Source organism: Mustela putorius, unplaced genomic scaffold (assembly GCF_011764305.1).
Source record: "Mustela putorius furo isolate JIRA1106 unplaced genomic scaffold, ASM1176430v1.1 tig00000083_pilon_pilon_pilon, whole genome shotgun sequence".
Classification (NCBI taxonomy): Eukaryota; Metazoa; Chordata; class Mammalia; order Carnivora; family Mustelidae; genus Mustela; species Mustela putorius.
Genome location: NW_025421273.1, coordinates 15,446,145 through 15,466,447, shown reverse-complemented (window position 1 = coordinate 15,466,447; position 20,303 = coordinate 15,446,145). Strand labels below are relative to the sequence as shown.

Genomic DNA, 20,303 nt, shown 5'->3' with positions numbered 1-20,303 from the left:
TGCTAGGCACTCAGCGGGGACTCAGAAAGCACCTGCTGGAAGGAGGAAAGCATCTTCTCCCAGAAACCCTCACCTTGCAGACCATACGGGTTGCCATGGAAACCAGATGTGCATTACAGCCGCTCTGCTCCACTGCAGTCCCTGTTCTGTCCCCCATAAAAAAAATCCTGTTTTGGCTTGTCAGCCGCTGGCAGGAACCCGGCACCTCGTGGGAACTGGGCAGCGGGGCACAGCTCTGTGGATGGGGTTTCTGCCTCACCCAGCAGACTCCACCCCAGAGCATCTGAAGGGAGGCAGCAGGCCAACACCTTGACCTCAGCCTAGTCAAACTGACTTTGGGCCTCTGGCCTCCAGCCCCATGACAGAAGAAGCTCTGTTCTCTGGAGCCCCCAAGTGTGTGGTCACTTGTTAGAGCAGCCATAGGAAACACCTCTCGTCCGTCTCCTGCTCCCCTAAAACAGAGAGCCTGGGGCCAGCTTCTGTCCTAGCAGCCTAGCGGGCAGCCACAGCTAGCCCCCCCTTAATAAATAAGACACCCAGAGTCACCTGACAGTAAGTGCCCCTGCTAAGACTCACACCAGAAGGTCTTGCTTCTCAACCTGATCTCTCACTCCTGGGCTCCACTCCCGCCCCCCCCATCCCCCCACCCGCCCCCTCACACACACACACACACACACACACCCGCCTTTGGCAGCCTCTGCACCTCCCCCTGGATCCCTGCAGGAGCAAATCCCTCATCAGGGCTGGGCTGGGACTGCTACCTGCACAGTAACTCTCTGGCTTCTGCTAGTAAGCCACCTCCCCACTCTTCAGGACTGTGCCATACCTTCCCACAGTCCTCCCCTCTTCTTCCCAATGTCCTCACCTGTACGACCCTGAGAAGCATCACACAGATACGTGCCTTGTTCACACCTCCCATCCACACCCCTGCACACATCTCTGTGTTCTCTGGACCTTTCTTCCCGGAGGTCCCAGTCCCTCCCCTGTGCCGACACAGGAGCACTGGCTCACCTTCTCAGTACCCTCTTCCCTGCAACTGTCCCTGCTCTCCCCTCAAACTCTCAGCCTCCCCCCATCTGCAGACCATCCCCCGCAGAATGCTCAGAGCCTCTGGCATCACCCTAAATGTCCTTCTCCTAGCCCTGGGCTCCCTTAGTATGCTGCTCCCCTGCACAGCAGAGTGGGTGAGTCACAGTGGTGATGGTAGCCACTGCACTTGCCCCGTGCTCCCCAAAACTGCTCTGGCCTTCAGCCATGTCCCGGCAGCAAAAACAGGACACCTTCCAGTCTTCACCTGACTGAACTGAAGGCAATACCAGACACAGCTGTTCACCCCTTCTTCTGGGATCCCTTTTCTCTTGGCTTTCCTGCTCTCACTGTCCTGGTTTCCTGTTACCTTTCTGACAATGTAAAGGCTGCAGTTCCAGAGGGCACCGTCTCGCTTCCCTCCCCTCGATGCCACTCTCCAGGGGCTCCCTCTGGGGTCCCCATCCTGCCACTCCCAGCCCCAGGCCTGTGTCTGAACAGACATGTCCATCTGGCGTCTCTAGGCATCTTCAACTCGCCCAGCCCAGATGCACCTCTGGATCCGTCATCAAAACTCAATCCTCCCTCTTCCCTTGTCTTAGGAAGCAGCACGGCCACGAGCTGACGGCTCTTCTCCCACAAAGACCACTTCCAAGCTGTCAGTAGGTGCCACTCATCCTCCCTCATCTGTCCCTGGATTCCACAGGCCCCCATGTAGCCCTTGGGAGGGACATCACACAGAGCTACAGCCTGGGGGTCCTCCTGGGAAACGGGCCCTGAGTGAGGGGCCCCTGTGGAGCCCAACCAGACCACGGCCAAGGGAGCTGGTGATGGCCGATGGAAACAGCCGCTCTGCTGTCCACGGCCGGACTCCCTGGGATGGACTCTGGGCTGCCCGTGAAGCCGTGTCACACCTGGGAATGCACTGTGCTTACATCTGGTGTGAGCAACGCCGCACCTTCTCACACCTTAGCTGTCAAGTTAACCCTACAGCTTCGAACGCACCTGCTGGTGACTCTCCATCAGGCTTACGGGGGAAGCTGCTCTGGGACATACTTGTGCTGGCTCGGTGTGACCCTATAGCCCACTTTCTCGTGCCCCTGCCATGCTGGCCTCATCACCTCCTAGACCCTCAAGGGCCCACCTATGTCCCTTCCTGTTCTCCATCCATTTGGCCCCTAAAGGATGCTCAATCACTCGGGTCTTGGTTCCCCCGACCCTCCACTTAGGGGGTCCTCCTGGAGCCCCCAGGCAAAAGTGAAACCCCGCCTTTCTTTAACAGAGCCCCTTCCCCTTGAAAGCCCCGACACGCTGTGGAACTGCAGGGTTAGCTGTGCGCGTCTTTGTGCTCTGCCCCTGTGTTTCCCGTGACAACCCACACCCGATGCCACACCAGCATCCAGCCAGGGCCTCCCAGTGACTGCACACAGGAGTGAACAACCCAGAAAGGGCAAAGGAACCACAGAAACTTTGGGCGAGTTGCTTAATTTCCCTGCAGTTAATTTCCTGTTTAAGTTCCAGAAATGAGAAACAAGATTATATCTCCTCAGTGTTAATATAAAATAAAATATAAAATAAAAAGGGCATAGTTGTAAAAAAAAAAAAAAAGAAAAGAAAAGAAAACAGAAAAAACAATACCACATAGCTGGCACACACAAACCATTCACTACGTGATCTAAAAGCCTTGATTCAACCAATACTCACTGAATGCTGCCTCTGTCCGAACCATAATTGGGAGACAGCTTAGAAGGGGATGTTGGCGGCATCAAAAGACAGCGATGAGCTTCCTTTAAATAACAGGAAATAAACACTCACCTGGACTTTCTTCTCTATCTTTCCTTTCTTTCTTTTCTTTTCCTTTGCCTCTCTTGGAAAAATCTAAGTGTAATATTTTTTTTAAAAGCTGTTTTGTCAATACAACAAATCTGAAAGCACACAGATCTGAAAACACACAGTCCTGGGCCCAAACTCATTACCGCTTGTGCGACCTTAGGCATAACCAATCAACCTTTCTGAACCTCAGCTTCCTTTCCAGAGCCGCTGTGAGAATTACCTAAGGTCATGGGCAAGAGGTGCCTGGCAGTGGTCAGTGCCAGGCTAAGGCCGGAGCTAAGATACTGTGGGCTCTCCACACTTCTAGAAGCTTCCAGAGCTGACACTGTGAGCTCTTCACGCTTCTCGAACCTTCCAAAGCTGCCAATAGTGCCCTGTTCCTCCTCCCTCTGGCCTCCGCATGCCTGGGGCTGAGCGGCCTCTATTAGGACAACCGTCTAGGAGCCTGACACAAACCAAAGGAAAGACCTCTCCCTCAGATCCTCTCTGTGAGAGATGGACCATGAAGAAATGATGTCAAAGATAAACAACCACACAGACCAAGGAGATGCTCTTTGTCAAAGATAAATCAGCAAGAGAGAGCAAGGTTAGGGCTCTGATGGGTCTGAGCAACAAGACGGCAATCCAGACATCTAATGACACATTTAGAAGCCTAGCTAAGCTTCACATAAGAAATACAAATGGGATAAATAATTCACTAGAGAAAAAAGCTGTTTTTAGTGCGGAGACAATCACGGATTCCCATGCATCCTAAGCCCCTGACATTCTGAGTGACATTTTCTTTCTGGGAGCTCCTAAAGCCTGACTATAAGTCAAGATGGAAAGATTAAAAGTAACTGACAATGCTATGATTAAAAAAACAAAACAAAAACCCTACCAGGTCCCTAAAATGAGCATTCAACCACGAGTGTGAAACAGAACGGGCGTTTGATAAATACTGAATATTGGGATGTGGTGGCGGAGAAGAGGAGGGGGTGGGAGAGGTGGGGGGGAGGAGGACCGGGGGAGGGGGACGGGACAAATGCAGCTCTCCAGTGAGCATTCTTCAGGTCATGCTTGACAATCAATGCCAAACGTTCTTCGAGCAAAACAAATCTGGTGCCCAAGGAGAAATGAACATAAAATTCTAGAGCTCCTAGGTGATTTACAAGAATAAAATCTTGGTAACCTCAATGTCCTCGCGGTATTCACATACCAGGAGCAGCACTGTTCATTTCAGAGAATATGGGGCTCAGGGAAGCCTATGCTCCTCACAGGCCATCACTTCTTGAACCAATGACAAAAACAGGATAATTAATAACTTTGTATATGGTACTGCTACCATTTCTGTTACACACTGTTACTATCATGTGCACTATTGTTTATTTATTTACTTATTTTTATTATAATATGTTAATCGCCATACAGTATATAATTAGTTTTTGATGGAGTCTTCCATGATTCATTGTTTACATATAACACCCAGTGCTCCATGCAGTCTGTGCCCTCCTTAATACCCATCATCAGGCTCACACATCCCTCCACCCCTCTTCCTTCTAAAACCCTCAGTTTGTTTCTCAGAGTCCATAGTATCTCATGGTTCTTCTCCCCCTCTGATTTACCCTAATTCATTTTTCCTTTCCTTCTCCTAATGTCCTCCATGTTATTCCTTATGCTCCACAAGTAAGTGAAACCATCTGATAACTGATTCTCTCTGCTTGACTTATTTCACTCAGCATAATCTCCCCCAGGACCATTCATGTTGATGCAAAAAGTTGGGCATTCATCCTTTCTGATTGCTGAGTAATATTCCATTGTATATGGACCGTATCTTCTTTTTTTTTTTATTTTTTATTTTTTATAAACATATATTTTTATCCCCAGGGGTACAGGTCTGTGAATCACCAGGTTTACATACTTCACAGCACTCACCAAAGCACATACCCTCCCCAATGTCCATAATCCCACCCCCTTCTCCCAAACCCCCTCCCCCCAGCAACCCTCAGTTTGTTTTGTGAGATTAAGAGTCACTTATGGTTTGTCTCCCTCCCATTCCCATCTTGTTTCATTTATTCTTCTCCTACCCACTTAAGCCCCCATGTTGCATCACCACTTCCTCATATCAGGGAGATCATATGATAGTTGTCTTTTTCTGCTGGACCGTATCTTCTTTATCCATTCATATGTTGAGGGGGTATCTCGGCTCTTTCTACAGTTTGGCTATAATGGACATTGCTGCTATGAGATCCTAGCTAATAGGATCCAACAGTACATTAAAAAAATTATCCACCATGATCAGGTGGGATTGATCCCTGGGATGCAAGCATGGTTCAACATTTGCAAATCAATCAATGTGTTAGAACAAATCAGTAACAGAAGAGAGAAGAACCACATGGTCCTCTCAATTGATGCAGAAAAAGCATTTGACAAGATACAGCATCTGTTCCTGATTAAAACTCTTCAGAGTGTAGGGACAGAGGGAACATTCCCCAATTTCATAAAACCCATCTATGAAAAACCCACAATGAATATCATCCTCAATGGGAAAAAGCTGACAGCCTTCCCATTAAGATGAGGAACACGACAAGAATGCCCACTCTTGCCACTATTGTTCAACACAGTACTAGACATCCTAGCAACAGTAATCAGACAACAAAGAGAAATAAAATGTATTCAAATTGGCAAAGAAGAAGTCAAACACTCTTTCTTCGCAGATGACATGATACTTTACGTGGAAAACCCAAAAGACTCCACCCCCAAATTACTAGAACTCATGCAGCAATTCAGTAATGTGGAAAGATACAAAAATCAGTTACTTTCTTATACACTAACAATGAAAATACAGAAAGGGAAATTAGAGATTTGATTCCATTTACAATAGCACCAAGGACCATAAGATACCTGGGAATAAACCTAACCAAAGAGGTAAAGGATCTATACTCGAGGAACTACAGAACACTCATGAAAGAAATAGAAGAAGACACAAAAAGATGGAAAAACATTCCATGCTCATGGACCGAAAGAATTAATATTGTTAAAATGTCTATACTGCCTAGAGCAATCTGTATGTTCAATGCCATCCCAATCAAAACACCAGCATCATTTTTCAAAGTGCTAGAACAAACAATCCTAAAATTTGTATGGAACCAAAAAAGACCCCAAATTGCCAAGGAAATGTTGAAAAAGAAAAACAGAGCTGGAAGCATTACATTGCCTGATGTCAAGCTTTATTACAAAGCTGTGATCACCACAACAGCATGGTACTGGCACAAAAACAGACACACAGACCAATGGAACAGAGTAGAGAGCCCAGATATGGACCCTCAACCTTAAGTACTATTGTTTATTAATAAACACATGCATTACATACATGTGTATGCTGATCACAGCCCTAATTCCTCTGGCCAAAGGTTGTGGTATATGACCTACTTGCAAATTAAATATCTAGGAGCTGATCACACAATCCAAATCATTTGAGTCCACTTTTTATCTCCATGTTTTGGAAGAAAACAGACTTCTATCTAGGAAATATTTCGCTAATCACATGCTTCTACCATTTAATGTAATAAGAGACATTTAAGAACCTCCGCCAGTAACCAGCCACCTTTCTCCCCACTGCCCATCTAATCCTTCCTCCTCCCTCTTGGGTAGTGTGGCAAATTTTAATTGGTCGCCCTCGGCATTCTGATTAGAGAATTAAGCTAAAATGAAGGACCACACGTGAATGGCGACACAAAGCTCAGTTAGCCAAGCTGTACAACTCTGGACCCAGAAATTGATGAATAAGGGTCACTGATTCCAGACTCCCGGGAAATAGGACCAGAGCTACTCTACCTTGCTCCCAAGCTCTCCCATTTTCAGTTGCTGTTTGCACTGCTCTTGAGAAGGACTCCAAGGGAAGGACTCCAAATCCAAGAGGGGCTGATCTACTTAAAGGCATCTCTTTACCACCTGCTCATCCCCCTTCAAGTCAGGCCCCAGCTCCGAGGCAAAACCCAGAGAGGACTCAGCCACCAAGTCCCTGTTATATCATTAAACTTAGCAGCAATCCCCCGCACTTACGATTTCCCCAGTCAGAAATGAAGAAACTGGGGCTCAGAGAGTATCTGTGAAACATAACGTGGCCGAGATTCCATCGAGAAAGCTCCAGTCCTAACCTGTCACTTACTACATAAGTGACTCTGAATACAGCTCGTTACCAAGAAGAGCACCAGATCCTTCAACTGGCGAAACTAGTTCAAATAGAGGCAAAATAAGATGCCTTCCCAAAGAGCATTAGCATAGGGACCAAATCAACGTGTGGAAAAGAGACTGCATTTTTAAACACTGCACTAATACAAGGTATTGTATAAAAACTTAAGTCAATACAGCTTATCAGCATCATGATGACTCCAAATTGACAGCAATTAGTTCCCAGGGGGAAGTGCACAGGTAAAGATATGCATCCCGAATCTAGGATCAGAAGAAGCTTGTCGTAAATGGAATCCAGTTTGAGGGGTTCCCACGGGGTCCCGTTGCTAATCGTCATCAATATAGCAGGAAGCAAAGAAAGGAAAAATAAAAGCATGATAAAACCAGTAAGAATTCTACATGTTCAGATGGTGTTTTTGGTAAAAATGGATCTTCCAAAGATCGTGGCCCAGCCTGAGCATCGCACTTCCCTTGTGAAGGCTTACCCCTCTCATACGCCTCTCTGTGGGCATTCTACAAGCACAAGACCCAGAGATCTACCAAGCAGTAAAACTGATGCCCCCTCCTCTCCCACTCAAACAAACAAGCAAATAGAACCCAGAACTCTAGGGAGGCTTCCTGAGTTTTTCCCTCCCCTTCAGTGGGCAAACTACACAACCCTATGCAGACCTACTCAGCCACATGACCACCAGTGACCAAGTTCTATAAGCTCTTCCTTTGTATCCCTCTCCTCACCCAACCTACGGCTCCTGCCCTCATTATACATCCACATCGCCTACAAAAGTCTGGATTTAACCTTCTAAGCCATTCTCCTTTTGTATTCAGAGTGGCCTTTGGAACATGACCTGCCCATATTAACAGGCCACTCCCTGGGTCTCCAGTGCCTACTGTGAGCCTGACAACCAGAACCCTCCACAACCTAGCCCGTCTTACCCAGAACTTCTATTTAAGTAACTTGACCCAGGGTACATGGTGGCACAGCCCGACGTAAATCCAATCTAACTCCAAGGAGCTCTGTGCTATGTTGGGCTTTGCTTGTTTCCCTCCGTCTCTCTCACAGGCTCTCCCCACGGCAGGGACTGTGGCTGTTCATCGTCTAGAATGTGGCTTACACAAAGACAGGTTCTGTTCTTACTAAGAGTGATCCAGGTAATCTGGACAAACTATCCAATCAAAAATAATTAGAAAAGCTGACCAAAAACAATCAGGTTGAGACCATCTGAGAACTAAGAAGGAGTAATAAAAGACGAGGCCAAGACCTAGCAGAACTAAAAAATTCAGAGAGGTAGGTACCCCCACATCTGGGGTCACCTTGTTTCAAAGGGCACCCTCCAAATACCAGAAGCAGCAGCCCAAGGGCAGATAAACTCTGCAGAATCCTTAACAGATCTGTAGAACTGAAGAGACAGAAACTCAAGTCCAGGGACTCCAAGAAGAGGTCACCCTGATGAAGACACTTTGGTTGGTACAGGTGACTTAAGAGTAAAGATGAGCCAGAAACAGGCCAGCCCTTAAAAGACCTGAAGCCCTAGCTCTCTCGTTTACTAGCATGCACCCTGGGGCAAGCTCTGCAGACTCTCTCAATCCCCCATCCTTGAGATGGTAAGAAGAGCAACACCTGCTCCGTAGGGAGGCTAATAAGATTGAGTTCGTATCCATGCAGTATTCAAAACTGTGTCCAGCTCTAGGTTCTGCTGTACACAGGCGAGACGCTGTAAGTTTTTGTTAAATACATAAAAAAGAACAGAATTCAGTTCAGCAAACACACTGCATGGCCTGGCCTCTCTCTCTCTCCAGCTGCCTCTTCCTTTATTTCTCTGTATTCAATACCCCAATTCACACATCAGTTGTACTGAGCTACTTTGCTTCACCAAATGCATCTTGCTCATCCCCTATTCTTTCATCCGTCCTTTCTTCCCTTTGTCTTTCTTCTCTTAACCCACTTGGAAAGCCTACAGCCATGCTTCAAGAACTAGTTAAAATATAACCTCCTCTGGGAAGCATTTGTTTGACCCTCTCAGAGGTAATTAGTTCCTCTTCTCGGCTCAGCTAGTCTTGATTTCCTTTTTTTTTTTTTTTTCAAGATTTTATTTATTTGACAGAGAGAGATAAATCACAAGTAGGCAGAGAGAGAGGGGAGGAAGCAGGCTCCTTGCGGAGCAGAGAGCCCGACGTGGGGCTTGATCCCAGGACCCTGGGATCATGACTCGAGCCAAAGGCAGAGGCTTTAACCCACTGAGCCACCCAGGCGCCCCTTGATTTCCTTTTTTAGCATGGTGTTCATCAAACTGTTTTGATCCCTTCTGTTTATGTGTCTGTCTTCCCCATTAGCTTATAGCACGAACCATGTCTTATTCATCCCTTTTCCCAAATACTAAGCATAGCAGTAGTTCCATGATGACTAGTGAGTAACAAACAAATGATTAACTGAATAATTAATTAATTAATTAATTAATTAATGAAATGTACTCAGTGTTTGCTTTCAGGCTAGTGCAGCTAAAGCATTTATCATATCCAAGCAAGTACAGGGCAGTTAAGAATTCTTACTCTTCTAAAGCTTGAAGCATGCTCCCGGGGTCCTCTGAAGACAGAATGTCAATCATTTGGTCATTGAGAGCAAGGTCCTCATTGACATCATCGGGGGAGGTGAACTGTGAGTGCTCCAGCTTGCTCTCAGGATGCTGAACCTGCAGAGAAATTTCAGAAACAATTGAGAGGGCCTTCTTGTGAATGTCATGTGCTGAGAAAGTTATGAGGGAAGGCAGGAGTCAGAATACGTTGCTGGCCCCACTTGTGAGCAGGGTAAACTCAGGTAAGACACTGTATTTCCCTGGGCCTCTACTTTCTCATAAAAAAAAAAGGGGGGGATTTTAGTTCTAGTAGCCCTGCATAGGGATATTGTGTATATTAACAAAACAATGGATGGAAAGACCTTTGTTGCAACCTGTAAAGACCTATAAAGTATTTCACCATCATCACCTTCACCACCACCACTGTCACCATCAACACCATCATGTCATCACCAACATCATGACCATCATCAGCCATCAACATCATCACCATCAACATCCTCATCACTATCAACATCATCGCCACCATCACCACCAACACCATCACCATCATCACCACCATCACCATCTTCATCACCAGTCACCATCATCACCATCATCTCATCACACGATCATCATCACCATCACCACTATCACCACCACCCCATCATCAACATCATCACCACCATCATCATCATCCCCAGCAACATCATCACCACCAACACCACCATCATCATTACCATCAGCAGCACCACCACCATAATCATCACACAGACAGAAATTCTAGTTGGCAGATGGACTTCAACTTCATGCATGTGGCTGGTTTCTAATCAGAATATAGAATTGTCAAATGGAAGTGACATGGGAGATAATTAAGCCTGACCCAACGATTGGATAGCTCTATCTGTTTTGTCCTTATTGTTGATTCTGCAAAATGGTTGATAATTAGTTAATATTTAAGAATTTTTGTCCCTGTGGCTTTTATATGTTATTATCACAAAACTGTCCCAACAAAATAAGTGTTATTGCCCCACATTACATATAAGAAACCATAACTCAGAGGAGTAAAATAACATGTGCATCCACACAGCTCATGAAGAGTCAGGGTTGGTATCTGGTCCCAAATCGGTCTAACTCCTAGGGTAGAAGGAGTGAAGAAGGCTAGAAGGGGTGAAGAAGTCTGTCTTGTGTTTTATAGCACACTGTCTCACTGGTTGCCTCGGGTTTCCAAAAATAAAGAAAAATGGGAAAAAAGTTCATTCTGTGAACTTCAAGGGTCTTCAGACCCTTGAATCAACGCTTTTCTTTTCTCTCTACAGGTGTAACGATCAGCCTTTCATCTCCAGGAAATGATTCCTGCTCCTTCATCAAAGCAGTGGGGAAGTTTTGTTCTTCTGTGATGGATAATGGCTTTGGGAGACAAGCCCAAGGTCTAATGAAAGGGGTCCTTTTTCTCCTCCCCCCTCTTGCCTGCTACAGACACTGTGGACCGATCTCACTTTGAAATGACCATCCTCTCCTCTGGGAAGCAGACACCAAGTGAACAATGGTGACAGGACCTCCAGCCTCCAGACATGGCCCCCAGAAGCCAGATCCAGCCTATCCTTCGCTGCCTGAAGCAAGTGTTTAAATTCATGGGCCTCAGGTTCCTCAATACAAATGAGGGGGGAAAGATGGCAGATGCTCCCTTCAAGGTGCTGGGCCCCTGGGTGACAATGAGTTGCAGCAGCTCCAGCCCTCCCAACCCTGGAGGCACCAACAAACTGTCATGGACGCTTACTTCCCACAGTGTCTTCTGGTGGCAGCCCATCTCACTCTATGAACTGCTGTCCTGATTTCCTTCCCCTCTGTCCATCCACTGTTGGGCTGAGGGCTCGTTCATTTCCTCACACACTTATTCAGCGCCCCCCAAGCACCAGGCTCCATACCACACAGTGGGAAGGTGGCAGATACAATCTGTTTTCTACCCATGTCCCCTCCCCCTTGCTGTTTCAGTGTCCACTAGCCAAAGATCCATCAGCCAATACCTACGCTCCTTTCCCTAAAGGCTTGTGCTGGCCTTCGAAGCCCATGCCAGGGAAATAACGTCACCCTTTGTCCGGGCCCCTGTGGGAACTCTGACAATACTGACTCCCTCGGTGGCCCTCCATCTTGTTCATGTTCTCTCTTCAAGCTATGTGTTCCGGGGCCCTCGGAGATGAAGATACATACCTTGGAAATGCCCACCAATGTTGGAAGGGGGAGGCTTGTTTAGGCACTCTGTAAATTTGTTAAAGATAGCATGATCTCTCCCACTCCTGAAGCACAGACGGTGCCTTGAGATCTAATGAAAGGGTAGCTGTCAATTAGGTGCACGCAAACCCTTGGAGGAAGTGGGTCCTCTGCTCTCACTAAAATGCCCTCTGCACTACCCCTCACTCTATACAATCTGTGGACTAAGGCCTGGACTTTGTGAGGCTAGCTGCAGAGCATCTAGATCAACCCCAACCTTATCACCTAAGTTATCCTAAATAAAAGTCTGTGTAAATGGTATGGAGTTGCCTGCTTCGTTCTCTGGTCTCCAAGTGTCTTCTCAGTGGGGAGAACAGTCCTTCCTCCCCCACCTTCTAACAGCTCCATCGCCCCCATGTCCTTGACCGATGACCAGTGGTGTATGATATATATCCCAGCTCCTTCCCTCCTTAGGTGGGATGACTCTGAGGCTATTTTCCTACTCTCCGCTGAGTACCTGGGCAAGGTGAAGCTCCAGGGGCCCAGAGTGGTAACATGACCAGCTGCCTTCCCTTCCTGCCTCACCTCCTGACCCCACACAAATACTTCCTGGGATCAGTCCCCATATAAACTACTTGCATTTGGACTCTGGGCCTAGGATGTGCTTCCGTGGGAACCCAGACCAAAACAGGAATAGAGAGATTAAGACATTCACAGATGAGCCCAAGAAATTAAGAGGTGTACTATGTGGGGTCTACAGAAGCTAGCACAGGAACCGAGAGAGAGACGGCTCCCAGCCCAGCCAGAACTATGCTCACTGAAGGGCAGAGAGGATCAAAAAAGCCTCCGGTGTGAGTGTGGTGAGCCACGCTCTCAGGGAATGCTGAGTCACTGGGTTGACTGGGGCTGAGGTAAGAAGTAGACAGTGGTAGCAGAGGTTGGCAGAAGCCGGCCAAGGGGGCTTCCCAAGCCAGGCTGAAGGACCTGGTCTCCCCATGAGGACAAAGTAAGCCAAAGATCTTTCAGCAGGGAGTGTGGACCAGGACCTGAATTAGCGTGGCATGCATGCAGAGTTGGCAACACCGACAGTGCTCAGGGATTCAGTCAGACTGCAGGGACACTCAACCCTGGCCACCTTCTGGAATCCTCCAGGGAGCTTTAAAAATGACTAATGATAAGGGCACACCCTGGGGCCATCCAGTCAGACTCTCTGCGGGTTAAGCCTGGAGATGAGCATGTGTCTGTCATTTCCCCAGGGATTGGGACATTCATCCAAGGCTGAGACCCACTGAACTGGAGGAAAAATGTCAGCCTCACGTCTGCTGTCAACCCAACTACATTCCAGGAACACAACGCACATGGAGACTCACCCCATGTCTGGTGAGCAGGCTTCCCTTCAAACACTGATATCGAGCCGTGAAGAAAAGCGTGACCCAGGTCAGCACAAAGGAGACAATGGAGGCTGCGAAGAATCCTGCCGCATGAAGGCCATGGTTTGGGACGACCTAGGGGATGAGAGAGGGAGAGGGGTACTTGTCCGTAGTCACGCTTCACATCTTTCAGTCAGGTCCTAAGGAAGAGTTACAGCAGAAGCAGCAGAGAGACTGGCCTGGCTTTGGACCGGGCTCATCCCACTGGCTGAGACTGTCTCGCCCTGATACCATCGCTGGACTTCTCAGAGTCTGTTTCCCTATAGCTTGGCTTCCACGCAGTGCGTCTGGAGCACCGAGCAGGACAATCACTGCCCAGGAGCCCAGCATGGTGGACCATCCACCCCGAGCTTGGCAGACGCAGGCACCCCAGAACACTACGTTCTGGAATCCATCTGTAACAAACTTAATGCGCACTAGGGACCCATGAGCTGTTTCGAGTCAGGGTCACAATCTGTAGTGTTCTTTCCTTCTCCCCACACCATGTGCTCCCCCTTCCCAAGAGCACTGCAGAGGCAACCCGCGGTCCATGCTGGCCTTCAGGTCCATGCTGGAGGAGGCACGAGGCAGGGGAGCCTCCCACAGTCAGAGGCGGTTGGCTGCCAAGCGACCCGTCAGCTTGCCTTAACACGCCCAGCCCTCTCTCACGCCTCAGAGGCACCCCTGGGTTCCGGCCCACGAGAGCCTGGGACAAACGTGCATCCCTGACAGGCTGGGAGCAGTGGGCATAGGACAGCTGTGAGAAGCTGACTGAGTCCTAGAGGTTGTGCCTTCAGCTCCTCCCTCCACCACCGCCTCCGGTTCGAGACCACAGGAGCCGCTGGCATCTGACAAGCACTCCGTATGGGTCAGATGCAGGACTGCGCTCACACTGACACATGCATCCGAACCAGGAGGACTTGTGGAAACATGCGTCCCTGTGACCCACTCTGAACTTCTGATTCACTAGACCTGGGCATAGGGCCTCATCGGGAGTGGCTTTTCCTAGTTCTGAGCTGCTGAGCTGTTTGTCTGAGGAACACACAGAATGGCTAGGTTAAGAGTTTCACAAGATTTTTTTTTTTTTAAGATTTTTTTTTTTTTTTTTGACAGAGAGAAATTACAAGTACACTGAGAGGCAGGCAGAGAGAGAGAGAAGGAAGCAGGCTCCCTGCTGAGCAGAGAGCCCGATGCGGGACTCGATCCCAGGACCCTGAGATCATGACCTGAGCGGAAGGCAGCGGCTTAACCCACTGAACCACCCAGGCACCCCGGGTTTCACAAGATTTAACATCTTGAATTCTCCCAAAGACACTTGGATCCAAACAAGGAGCTCTAGATTTTTAATCCTACAGATTTGGATGGAAATGCCACCTCTGTCATAACAGCTGTGATACCCTGGGTGAGCGACTTGACCTCCAGCAACCTCACTTCTCTCATCTGTAAAATGGGGATAAAAATACCTCCTAGAGGGGCGCCTGTGTAGCTCAGTGGGTTAAGCCTCTGCCTTTGGCTCAGGTCATGGCCTCAAGTCCTGCAGCAGGCTCTCTGCTCAGCAGGGAGCCTGCCTCCCCTCCCCCCCCCGCCACCTCTGCCTGCCTCTCTGCCTACTTGTGATCTCTGTCTGCCAAATAAATAAATAAATAAATAAATAAAATATTTAAAAAAACATACCTCCTAGAATCAGGATTAAACAGAATAGTGATAAAGAGATTAGTGCAAAGCTTGGCTCATTTATTAATCAACAATTATTTACTGAGTATTTGCTGTCTGCCGAGCTGGTGGTGAGTGAGTCTTGCTGCTCGTGAGTCGGGGTTCTTCCTCCCTTGGTGTGATGATACTGGGTGTGTGGTTACTGACTGGGTCTGACCTAGGTCCACCTCCTGTTCACAGGTAAGGGGGACTGCAAACAGCAGAGTGGGTGAAGCTTGGGCTCAGGACCCAGACCCTCTGGGTGCGGCACCATCTCTGGCCTATTGGTTATACAGTATTGGTCAGATGAGTTCATCTCTCTTTGCCTCTGCTCCTTCCCTTGTAAACTGAGTCAGTAGCCCTCCAAAGGTCATACGGAGGATTAAACAAGAATATGAATGAAGTTGAATGAAGTCACTAAAAGAGCATCTGTCTTTTAATACTTGCTCACTAAACACCAGTGATTCTTGCCATGTCTTCCTTTATGGGCCTTGTAAACAAAGGCAACTCCTTTGGGACAGTAATGGAGAAGCTATATGGTGGCGATGAGTCATTTTACCAGAAGGTGGCCTCAAAAGCAGACCTGGACTGAGAGCCTCACATTTTGATAACACTTTTCATCCCTTCCATGTGCCCAAGATGATTTTCCATTTATTTGTGTTTTCTTTAGTTTCCCCCAGCAGGGTTTTGTAGTTTTCAGTGTACAACACTTTCACCTCCTGATTAAGTTTATTCCTAATTATTTTATTCTCTTTGATGTGAAGCATAATGGCCAGCCATTTAGCCTGACAAGGGACGCTCAGACAGGCAATGCTTGCTCCAGAGTTCCCTGCCAGGTGTGGCTTTGTTAGCTCAGATCACAACTTGCACAGTCTTCTCTTGCCCAATCCTGCTTCCTCATTCTTCCCTTCATGGGTGATCACTGGTTGTGTTGGGGGAGGGGCAAACCACCCCAAGTTGGATGATTCACCAGGAGGACCCAGAGATTGGCCTAAAGTCATTCTCATTGCTCTGAGTTATTACAGGGAGAAGACACAGAGCAAAATCAGGACAGGGAAAAGGCACAGAGGATTAAATCCTGAAGAAAGCAGAAGCAAGCTTCCAGAGTCCTCGCCCAAGGCCATCACACAAGACTTGTTTAGTTCCTCCAGCAACGGGTATAACAACACAGCAAAGCTCATGAGAGACTCAGTGCCCAAGGCTTTGATCCAGGACTGGTCTGTTAGGCACCCTCTCCCTAGCAGGTACCAGTTCCAAACTCCCAGAATGAAAGCAGGCCTGAAGAATAAAATGTATTGTTTATAACACATTTATATACATTTACTTGTATTTATTTATATTTGTAATATGATAGCTTCAACACAGTGAGCCACTCTTAACAGTTTGGGGAATCATGGCAACTATTCTGAATTCCAAGTTCTCACACATTTGCCAAGGGCTAATCTTGCAAGCAGGCCATCTCAGCCTAGATACATTAACTCTTTTCTGCACACTAGTAAACATATTATACCCCAAACTCTGTCTCAGCATCTGCTTCTGGAGAAGCCAGTCTGTGACTAGTTTAATTAGGAATGGCTATAGATTATGAGAACATTAAATGTATTACTTAGGGGCTAGAAGACAACAAAAGCAGGCCTGGTTCCTGTGAGAACAATGCAGGCTATAGTCCAGCTTAAATTTGTCTCACAGACCAACAAGGCCTACCTGACCTTCAAGACAGTCAAAGCCAAGTAAAGTCAGAAACAGGAGCTTCAGTCCATATATTGGAACCTGAACCAAAGAGCAATGGCACATATGACTTTTTTTGGCTATTGATTAATCAACCTTGGTTCAAAGATGCTTTTATCAAATACAGTTAGGGAAATAGTTCTGTTTCCATATTTGAATATCCTCTTGATTCTAAATATTACATTTTAATTAACACCAAAATGACATGCAATTTCTCCACTTGTGCTGGAAATAGCCGTCTGTGCCCTGATAGGTATAGCTACCAGATAAGAAACAAACAAACAAACAAACAAACAACACATTGTATAAATATGAATAACCGCACAGAGGTTACATTAAAATATTGATGGAAAGGAAACAAAAAGATCTGTGTCCAAAAAAAACAAAGGGGATATTAATGAGCAATTTGTTTTTAGGATTCCTCTTTCACAGAAGGTAAGTGCTTCTTTTTTTCCAGCTTTACCAAGAATAATGGGGAGATACAGGGAATTAATGGCATCTCATCACCCAAAACACGCTAGTCCCTAGGCCATTGCTCTTTGATTCAGGTTCCAATATATGGACAGAAGCTCCTGTTTCTGACTTTACTTGGCTTTGATTGTCTTGAAGGTCAGGTAGGTCTTGTTGGTCTGTGAGACAGATTTAACCTGGACTAGGTGCATGTGATGGGTTTAATTGTGTCTTCCAAAAAGATACGCTGAAGTCTTAACCCACAATACCTATAAATGTGGCCATATTTGGAAATAAGGTCTTTGCAAATGCAATCAAGTTGAATTCATATTGGATTAGGGTAGGTCCTAAATTGAATGAATGTTCCCTAAAAGGACAGGGAAATGTGGAGGCAGATTCACACACAGGGACACCCACGTGACCATGGAGGCAAAGATTGGAGTGATGTAGGTGCAACCAAAGAAGGATTCCCAGGAGCCATCAGAAGTTAGGAAGAGGAAAATCTCTGTCAATACCCTAATTTCAGACTTCTCACCTTCCGAACTGTGACAGAATAAGATTCTGTTATTTTAAGCTCCCCAGTTTGTGATGATTTGTTATGGAAGCCCCAGAAAACTAACACAGTATGATACATGTCTTGCCTCATTCGACCTTCAGCAATCCTATGGGGTATGTCTATCCCCAGTCTATTGATAGGTAAATGTAGATGGAAAGAGATTAAAAAATCAAAGTCCGGGGCGCCTGGGTGGCTCAGTGGGTTAAGCCGCTGCCTTCGGCTCAGGTCATGATCTCAGGGTCCTGGGATCGAGTCCCGCATGGGGCTCTCTGCTCAGCAGGGAGCCTGCTTCCCTCTCTCTCTCTCTGCCTGCCTCTCCGACTACTTGTGATTTCTCTCTGTCAAATAAATAAATAAAATCTTTAAAAAAAAAATCAAAGTCCATAGTTGAAAAACCAGACCTAGCCCTGCTGGACTCCCAAGTCCATGTTCTCCACCCATTAGATCACACTGCTTTTATCCAGGGAGTTGTGTGGCTTTCTAAAAACATTTTTAGTCCCAACCTCCCATACCTGCCTGACTGATGAGAACCAGAAACAAAGACTAGAACAGCATTACACGCAGGGAGGTAGAAAGGTAGAAACCGTACTATAAAATGTAGAAACAGATTCCTCTGTCTTCTCCTTTCCTACTTCATGAAGAAGAGCTGGTAAGCTAGGTCAGGCCACTATGCTTGTCTCCCTCTTCCCACCTCCACCTTCTCTGAATCTCCACCTGAAGTCTAGCCTTCCTCTGGCCATCCACGTGGCCAAGAGAATTTGAAGAGTAGAGGCAATGCGGCAGGTCACTGGGAACAGGACCTGTCACTGAGGCAGGAATGAATGACTGTTATCTAGGAAGAGGCCAAAGGTAGGGTAAGCTTTTCCAGATCCTGCTATCTTTCTCCCTTCTGTATTGCAATCCTTACTTTCTGTTACCAAGTAATAAGTGCATGTAGGTAGAGACTGCCTGCTTGGGGCAGGTCCACTCATAACTCTTTCTTCTTTCAATCTGTATTTATCAGTATCCGTGTTGCTAAATTAAGCTAGGTCTTGCTCCCCTGATCTGCCCAAAATGCCTCTGCTATTCAAATTTCCTCCTCCATGGAAATGGCTAAAAGAGAGTAAAATCTTAAAGATGTAGCTTTATGGGAAGAAGGAGGCTCCATATAATCACTACCACCATTATCATCCTTATCACCTTCACCACAATCACCACCGTCATGACTATCACCATCATCCTCACGATCACATCACCATCCTCATCATCACAGCTGACACATACTGAGCAGACACTAAGCACCAAAGGTGGTTCCAAGTGCTTTACATGCATTAATCCATTTAATTCTCACAATACCATAACTCGGCACTGCTTTAGTCTATATTTTACAAATTAGAACACAAAAGTACTAAGACATTAAATAAATGGCCAAAGATCACAGAGCTAGTCAATAATGAACCTGGGTTTCACACCCAGCAGCCAGGGCTAGTAACCCTCATACCACAGCTGCCTCTCTGGGGCTTGGGCTCCAGCCTGGCCTTTTACCAGCAGCCCTGCATTGGGTCATCAGGGTCTTGGACCACTGTGGACATTGTGATTCCTATTCTGAGTAGAGAGCTCACTCTTCTAGCCTGACTGGTAAGGGCAGATTTTAAAAATCTCCCAGTGTCGGGGCGCCTGGGTGGCTCAGTGGATTAAGCCTCTACCTTCAGCTCAGGTCATGATCTCAGGGTCCTGGGACTGAGCTCCACATCGGGTTCTCTGCTGGGCAGAGAGCCTGCTTCCCCCTCTGCCTCTGCCTACCTCTCTGCCTACTTGTGATCTCTCTGTCAAATAAATAAATAAAATCTTAAAAAAAAATCTCCCAGTGTCTGGCCAAAAGTTTTCACAATCCATTCTTTAAAACTACCCTTAACCATCAATATCTTTACTGAACTTCTGCCAGAGGCCAGGCCTTCCTCCTTTTTTAGTCTTTGAAACAGTACTTTGAACTCAGAATTCTTACATCCATTTCATATGTGCAGAAACCAAGCTTTGCTGTAAGTGTGTTTGCTGAAACTCTCTATTTAAATGGGCTACTAGAATTGACTCAGTGTTTGGATGTAGTGAACTTTCTTGACATCTAATTCATTCAGTGAGCCCAGGGCTGCATGCTGGAAGGACAAGGGGGAAACAGATCCAGGTCCTGCTCTGTGGACCTCACAATCCTGCAGAAAAACATACAAGTAAGCAGGCTGAAGTGACACGGTGTGAATGGGGTGAGGCTGGAGAAGCCTGGAGGAGTGAGGCTGGGAGGAGGGGAAGCCCTTAACCTAGCTCAAAGGACAAAGGAAGCTTTCCATGAGGTGACCCAGGGGCGGGGGAGAATGATCGGGGAGGAGGGCAAGCCGGGCAGAGGGAGGAGCAGGAGCAGCACACACAGGTGGAGGAGATGTAGCCCAGGTCCCAAAGGACCGTCAAGGGCAGGTTAGTGATTCCAGACATCATCCTAAGGGTTTGTGGGGTGATCAATGCAGGGTTTGAAACCAGGAAGTCACATGGTCAGATGAGTATTACAGAAAGTTAAATCTGGCTACTTCATGACATCAGCCTGGAGGAGGACAAACTAGATATGAGCTAAGGAAGAAAGGATGAGGACGTGAACTAAGGTCGTGGCAAGCAGTAAAACATGCTAGTAAAGACAGAGGCTCTACTTAGGAT

The 20,303-nt window shown here is 47.0% G+C and overlaps 1 protein-coding gene across 5 annotated transcripts in view; it reads right to left on the bottom strand.

The window, feature by feature from the left end:
* The window catches only part of EVC2 (EvC ciliary complex subunit 2), a 118,561-nt gene that overhangs the window by 74,566 nt on the left and 23,692 nt on the right, over positions 1–20,303 (bottom strand). For 4 of the 5 annotated variants that reach the window (XM_004770539.3, XM_004770538.3, XM_013044765.2 and 1 more), the window contains exons 8-9: positions 13,160–13,294; positions 9,577–9,716 (exon numbers count right to left, since the gene is read on the bottom strand). In XM_004770539.3, the coding sequence (XP_004770596.2) occupies positions 9,577–9,716; positions 13,160–13,294 (275 nt within the window). The remainder of the gene's footprint in view (positions 1–9,576; positions 9,717–13,159; positions 13,295–20,303) is intronic. The other variant, XM_045075542.1, reaches the window with a different exon arrangement.